The sequence below is a fragment of the Vombatus ursinus genome, unplaced genomic scaffold (assembly GCF_900497805.2).
Source record: "Vombatus ursinus unplaced genomic scaffold, bare-nosed wombat genome assembly UNPS02014825.1, whole genome shotgun sequence".
NCBI lineage: Eukaryota > Metazoa > Chordata > Mammalia > Diprotodontia > Vombatidae > Vombatus > Vombatus ursinus.
Genome location: NW_020954603.1, coordinates 9,078,568 through 9,086,196, shown reverse-complemented (window position 1 = coordinate 9,086,196; position 7,629 = coordinate 9,078,568). Strand labels below are relative to the sequence as shown.

At 40.1% G+C, this 7,629-nt stretch overlaps 1 protein-coding gene across 11 annotated transcripts in view; it reads right to left on the bottom strand.

Annotated features, from left to right (window-relative positions):
* Positions 1 to 853: 853 nt before the first annotated feature.
* Positions 854 to 7,629, bottom strand: part of EVI5 (ecotropic viral integration site 5) — a 202,321-nt gene continuing 195,545 nt past the window's right edge. For 10 of the 11 annotated variants that reach the window (XM_027838001.1, XM_027838000.1, XM_027838003.1 and 7 more), the window contains one exon: positions 854 to 2,153. In XM_027838001.1, coding sequence (XP_027693802.1) covers positions 1,842 to 2,153 — 312 coding nt within the window. In that variant the 3' untranslated portion in view covers positions 854 to 1,841. The remainder of the gene's footprint in view (positions 2,154 to 7,629) is intronic. The other variant, XR_003566956.1, reaches the window with a different exon arrangement.

The window sequence follows — 7,629 nt, the reverse complement described above, 5'->3', positions numbered from 1 at the left end:
AGGGAGCTCTTGGGTGAGGTAAATCTCTACCAACGTGGGTCAGCATCTGTTCTTCAACATATAGTTTTAGAAACTTGTCTGAGAGATTGAACTACCTAAGGTCACACCACCAGTATGCGTTCAGAGTCCAAACTTGAACTCAAGTCTTCCTGGTTTCCAAGCCAGCTTTCTAGCCACTAGGCAACACTGCCTCTGAATAGAAAACCTTTCTTTGAAATGTTAGAGGAAGATATCCCATTCTGTATCCTAAATTGAGTACAAGTCATGGATTAGGACTAGTGGGTTGGGCCAGCTGATCTTTGTGGTCATTCTAAAAAGGTTAAGTTCGTAACTATTTTTGTGTCTCAGAGCCCTCTGGCTAAGCCTGTGGATGGACCCTTTCTCATAATAATATTTTAAAGTTAACAGAATAAAAAACCTAGGATTATTACAAAGGAAACCAAAGGTTTAAAGAAAACAAAGATGTAATTTTGTTTCTCATCTAAGTTCCCAGGTTAAAGAAAACAAAGATGTAATTTTGTTTCCCATCCAAATTCCCAGAAACCTGAAATCGCTCCACAGTCGGGGGTGGAGGGGAGAAGGGAGGTGCATCTATGAACTAAAGTACCATGGTTCTAGAGTGTCTGTGGTGTGGTTACTGCTCCTATTTTGCAGACTTGCACTGTGAGGTTTAAATAACCCAGCAGAGGAAAATGTCTGAGTGTTGGAACCTGGAAGGAAAAACTCCATCTTATTGCCTCCACCGAGGAGACAAGGAATTCGCTAAGAATGTGTCTAGATTTTTTAGGGTATAACAGGTATGTATCTTGGATTGTTATGACATAATAACGGAATATTAGCACTGACTAACCAACATATGCCACAACTTTATTAAATCATGAAAAATTTATTAGGTCCATGTAGTTAAAAGATTTCCATCAATAGTGTTTTTGAACAAGCATTAGTTAAGTCATGAATTTGCTAGTGTCAGAGGCTAAGTCAAATACTAAAGCTATTAAAATATTAGTGTTCACCATATATTTTTCAAACTCACTTCAACTCCCTATATACAGAATTCCCGTTAGAATGCCCAAAGCAGCCATATTGCAAACATTTACAATCCCCATATAAAATGATGTGTAATGTACATCTTCAGATTGGTACAGATTTATAAATATGTACAAATAAACAATATAGTGCAGTTAACAAACTATTTGACCAGTAACACACTGAAAGCATCATATGCACATACAAATGAAATGAAAAAAAATTTTTTTTTGAAACCCTCAGGACAACTAGCAGAACCATTAATTTGTGTTTATAAAATTGTACAGAAAAGGGTGTGTCTGGAAGCCTTCAGTGGGCTGCCACTAATACAGTAATTTTTAATAATAAAAAACAAACATAAGGTAAATCAGATCTGTGTCCTGATCAATGCTTTGCTGGACAGCCATCTTAAACTCAAATTCATAAACATAAAAACACAATTTGTTCACTGAGCATAAACTATTGCACACAAGCAGTTTCTTTCAAAGAAAAGTAATTATATTTTACATATTTATGAACTTCAAAATGGTTCCCATGTGGTATGTGTTCTACTTGCATTTTCCAAAACAGGAAACATTCATGAAAAATAATATCCAGTAATACTGTTTTACCCATTAACCATACTCTAAGGAAGGCTAGTCTATGGCAATGGTGTTCTGGTGGGGATTTGGCAACGATAAAAAGACTGTCAAACGGATATGTGCATCCTGGGCAAAGGCGACTCCCTAAGGTCTGAAATCACTTTTTCTGGGATTGTTTAGCCCCACGATACTGACGCCCATCTCAAAGGCCACAGCCGGACATCACAGTGATTATCAGACAGTAGTGGAGTAACTTTCTCTTCTTTTCTGTCTCTTTCCCTTAGGAATCACCTTGCTTTCTCTTGTCTCCAATGTGGCATCCTCTGTTTCACTCTCACTACTGCCTTCTGCAGCAGGGTTCAAAGTCATTAGGCCAGCTCTTCTGGGCAGAGGAAAATGGACTCCACCCTCCCGAATGGAATTAGCTATAAAATCTTCATCGGAGGAATGCAAGGATTCATCATCTCCTATTAAATGGTTGACAATGTGGATCCCATCAAAAGTGGGTTGGTCTGAGAAGCCCCTCTTGCCTTTTAGGCACTGGAGCTGTTTAAAAAAAACAAATCCCCAAACCAGGATATTAATATTGAGCAAAAACAAAATAAAACAAATTTCCGACAAAATACATGTTACAAGAAGCAGTCCCCTAGGGATTACTTGTCCCTTCAATTACGATTGTAAGCAACCTCCGATGTGCACCAGTTTCCTGTACCTTCAAAGCTTACACATCATTAAAACTTAACAAGTTCCTACGATACGTTTTGACAAGGCAAAGACGACCGTGCATGTTAAGATGCTGTTCCTCACCTTCTCAACAAATGAAGATGGTTTTACACCTTCCTGTGGTTATTCCACCACTAGCTTTATTTACTCCAGTACCCCGAGCTGTTTCTAGTAATAAGAACCACCCCATTCTTAATGCAGAGGAGCCAGAAAACAATATGTAGAAACCAGTCAGTCAGTATTTTCCACCTGGAAATATCAATAACTTCACTTCTCAGGAAGCAAATTCGTATTCTTTTCAAATTTTAAAGAAAAAAAAAATATAAAATTACTTAGAATGTATTGATAGCACAAACACTGTTATTATGCTTAAAAAAGAGAAATCAAGAATAAAATGTGGATGCCAGATACTGAAACACTGGCCTTGTAAATTCCCCCTCCATGGGAGTGCCACCAAGCTTCCATCCGCTCCCTCTTCTCACCTAGCTCGTAATTAGGGCAGGTATGAGGAGGAAGGGCCTTCCTACAGTTGATGCCTGGCTTCATTACAACTAATACCTCAATTACTAAAAAAAAAAAATTAGTCCTTCGGCAAGAACCAAAGTCTTACGATAAAGCTCTGGTGAATTTTATATGCCCGCTTCGGTGGACTAGATGAGATCTTCCCAAACCCAGCCCCACTTTACAGAAGCTGGGGGGACTAATCACCAAAGAGAGACTCACTTGCAATACCGCATTATCACAACCGCCTTATTCTGAGGCAACCCCGTATCACAATATTGCAACCCCACAATGATTTACAGCTCCCAGTCTTAAATTAAGTGCAATCTCTCCCCTTCTCTTTTTTTTCCCCAGTGTTTTTTTTTTGTTCTTTTTTTTTTTTAAAGAAATAACAGTGTTTCTTCACTCTTTTCTCTTCCTGGCTGTTAGGAAGGGAGGCATAGCAGAGGAAGCGCAATTTCCTGATTGTTGGGAAGGCGGGAGACTCCTTCAGCACCGTCACTGACCCCTGGGGGTAGGGATAGGTCAACTTTTCCTTTAGCTGCCATGCATCACAGGCTGAGGATTTCTTCTCCCCAAGACTAAGAGGCTGAAATAAGGGGCAGTCAATTACTCCTACCATTACCATACTGTCTACACGCACTAGAAGAAAGTAAAGAGGGTTTTTGTTTTCAGTGGCAAGAACAAAAGAATCAAACTTCAATCTTTTACAAATTAAAATTATGCTGAACATTACTGCATATTCATGATATGATGCCAATTTCGGGAAAAACAACAACTAAAATAACCACCTAATTAATAAAACAGCACAGATTACACTTATACACAAATGAGTTTTAAAGTATGCTTCGGGTTTCACGTTATGTCTCTATACCTAAGTAGGAAAACTACCCAATGTTCTTCGTGAATGTTTTAAGCTCAAGACCCCGTAGCATTAAGCTAACTACAACCAAATGGGACTTTGAAGTTTATGGGAATTAATTTTTTTAAAAAGCCCCAAACCAGACAAGAATCAAATTTGGTTATTAACATGAGTCTTCAAATGAAATTCTCTTAGGAGCAAAGTATCCATAAGTGCAATCTACCTGACTTGTCTGAGCTGGCCAAGTCATGGCTTCAAGTTTCAGTGTTTCTGGAGAGATGTTTACTTTAGGAACCAAACAATTAAAAATGTAGTAAAAGTCTAACGAGTTCAAGTCTCAACTGTTCTGAAGCAGATCACTCATTTTTTATTATTGTTTTTTCCCCTCTGTCACTGATTCTCTCCCTCTCTTCTTCTTCTCACCCTTGGGACTTTTCCCTTCTCTGAATAATAGATGATCCCATGGACATAAAGTCAAACTCAAAACTGCTCCCTGTCGGCAGCTTGGTTAAGGACTTGGAGAAGAGCAAAGTCTCGACCAGGAGCTTAAAGTAGGTTTTCAGGTTACCTATGGATGCTGTTAAACCCTATCACTCCTGCCCTCCCTCCATTGCACCATTTTGTAGCCTCAGCCTAATGCTAATTTGGCTTATTTCACCCAAAAAGGGAACTGAAATAGCCCACGCCTACCTGTGCATGTCCCTCAATTAGGAACACCTGGCTAACTTGGTAGGCACAGAGGACCATCCAACCCACCACCATCCCCTCCTCTCCTTTTTTCCTAGGAGATGTCCACACTACTTAATTCATTTCTTTCTGTACACGGTTTAGCTAATTATACCATAGGCAATCTTCTTCATGTACATACATCCACCCCTGTTGTTTTTCAGTGCCCTTTCTTCCAACTCTTTCTCTCTCTTTCCCTCTCAGAAAAATCTCTCTCCTTCTTAATTCCAGTTGTGAACCAAAAAAATGACCCTGATCACAAATATAAGTCTAGTGCTATAGTAATACATTTTATTGAGGAAAACGAAGTAAATTTTGATATAAGGGTCATTAGCCTTCAAGGTATCTGGTCTTCTTCAGAGGCCACAAAAAACCATTAGCTACCTCATCTTCCTCTAATTAAACCTGCTTTGTCTCAAGCTGCCCAAGATTAATACATTGTTTTAAAATTTAGCTTTTCTATTTTATTTTATGCAATGAAAATCTTGGTTTTTTTTTACCTGCGTTATGGATTAGACTTTTATGGGCTGGCCTGGGAATTTAACCAATATTTAGAAAATTATTTTTGTTGGAAAATATGCTCTGAGTTCCAATGGCCTTATAAGTGAACTTGGGGACCATAACCCCTTTCTAAGTTTATAAGCTGTGGACTCCTTATACGTGAGCATGTGCCTGGCAAAACTCTAGATTCTGCTTCATTCTAGAGTCCATTTTGAGATGTTTTAAATTCTGCACCTTCTTTGATTTAACTTTGTAATTTTGTAATAAACAGTTGTGGCAAATAAATTAGCAAAAGTTCCACACACATGCCATATCACAAGAAGTTTCTACTCAATCACAGACTTATAGCAGCAATACAATTACAGATACAGAACCACTGATTGTTACCAGACAGTTCTACAGGAGAAAAAAGGTTTACTTAGTTTCCTCTTTATAAAATAAAGCCAAAATAAAGAACCAGAAAGGACATTTTCCCTCAGGAATACTTTCTCAGACTGGGGACCATAATTTTTAGGGAACAAATGGAGAGTTCTGGGGTTTAGAAGAGAACTGAGGTAGGACCTGGGATAATTTTGGACCTGCAGGAAGTTACATAACTGTGTTGACTGAGTTCATTACAAATAAATGTATGCTGTCAACCGAACCCTCCACTGCAGCAACACAACTCTTTTGCCGGTCCTAAACTAACTTTATCCCACTCCCATCAGTGGCTGTTTCAAATCTTTTCCCATTCCTCGAAGACCCTTCCTTCCCACTCTCTTAGCTAAGGATCCTAATGCATGCTTTACCACTGGTCATGACTGCCCTCTACTTTACGTTACTCCCAATTCTCTTTTCTTTCACTCTCTGAAGAGGTGGCTTTTTTCTCGCCAAGACCAATCCACAGGTTACTCATCTCTCTTTGTACACTTTAATTTCTCCTGATCTACATGGGTTCTCCCAATCATACGTGGCCCAGTCTTCTTCATCCAGAAAAAATTCTCATTAGGCCTCACCATTCTAAGTTATTGCCCTGTAACCCTTTTTCAGCCAAGGTCCCAGAAGAAAAGCTGTCTACACTCACTACTTCCACTTCTCCTCTCACTCACTTAACCTTAGCAACTGGATTCCAATTTTATCAACTCAACTGAAGCTGCTCTCTCCCAAATGATTTCTGTTAATGGTCAAATCTCAACTCAACTTTCTTGACCTCTCTGCAGCATCTAACCTTGTTGACCAAGCTCTCCTCTTGAATACTCTCTCCTGTGTGTGTGGTTTTAGGTTTTGTTTTTTAATGTCTCAGTTCTCCTGCCTTTCTGATTGCCCCTTCAAAGTCTCCTTTACGGGATCACATAGGCAAAACTCTTTTCTGGGCCCTCTTCTCTTTTTTGTCCATACTCTTTCACTTGGTAATCTCCCACGGGTTTAATCATCACCTCTAAATAGATTCCAGACTTATTTATCCAGGCCACTTTCCCCTCCTTAGCTCCAGTCCCACCATCATCTACCACCTGTCGGGCATTTCTAAAGGGATGTTCCATAGCGATCCCAAGCTCAGCACGTCCAATGGAGAACCAGCCTCTCTTTGGAACTGTTTCTATAAAGGGACCCACCATGCTTCCAGTCACCTATGTTCAGAATCTTGGTGTCATCTGTCCCCTACGCATTCTTCTTCACCTCTGCCTTAATATTCTTGGCTTCTTAGCTAAAACGTCACTTTCTGTTGGAGGCCTTCTCAATTCCTCTTGGCACTTCAGTCTTCTCCCCTGTGAATATCTTATAAGTACTTAGCTACGCGCTGCTTCTCCCATTAGCATGTGAGCTCCTTAGGAGCAGGGAGCATTCTTGTGTTATTACCTCTTGGTTGAACCATTGCAAAGAGGATCCTAGTTCAGCTCCCGGCTTCGCCCCTCTAACTCTTCAACCCGTCCTCCATGCAGCTGCCAAAGCAATTTTCCTACAGGGCAGGTTGGACCGTATCACTCTTTGACTCAAACTCCACTGCAGATCATACTTTACTCCCCTTCTCAAACTGGCCTTGCTGGTCCTCATTCACGATGTTCCCATCTCTAGCCTACGTGCATTGTCCTGGTGGATACTATGCTTGGGAGGGTCTACTTCAACTCCAGCTCTCAGAATCCCGAGGCTTCTTCAAGACCCAGCTCAGGCTCTGTCTTTGGCAAGTAGCTTTTCTGGATCTCCGCAGCTGTTAAAAGTTCTCCCCATCATAATTATTATGTATTTTACATATGTGTTCATATGTTCATGCTGTCTCTCCTGATAGAACGCAGGTTATTGGAGGGCATAGGCTGTGGCAAGCACAGTGCCTGGGATGCAGGAGGTACTTAATAAATGCTTGTTGACTGATTTAAAAAACTCCAACAAACATTTCTACTTCCTTCCTAAACATGAACAGAAGTTCCTCTTCTCCTGTTTACTATCTACTCACCTTACACATTCCTCCCACAACTTATTATCCCTTGACCTCCTTTACTCCATCTACCCACCCCCTTTATCATCCATGTGTTTCTTTGTCTTCACTCCTCTTCCCCCCCAGTAGTCAATCTTAAGACAGAGCATAGAAAAAAATGGATGTTTAAAAATAGGAAATTCATGAAAGATTTCACTGTTGCTACTAATTCACACTTTCCAGCCTCCTAGCTACGGCATTTTCTCTTTTTCAGACATTGTACAGCGGAGATTTTTATTACCCCCATAGGTAAAAAAATC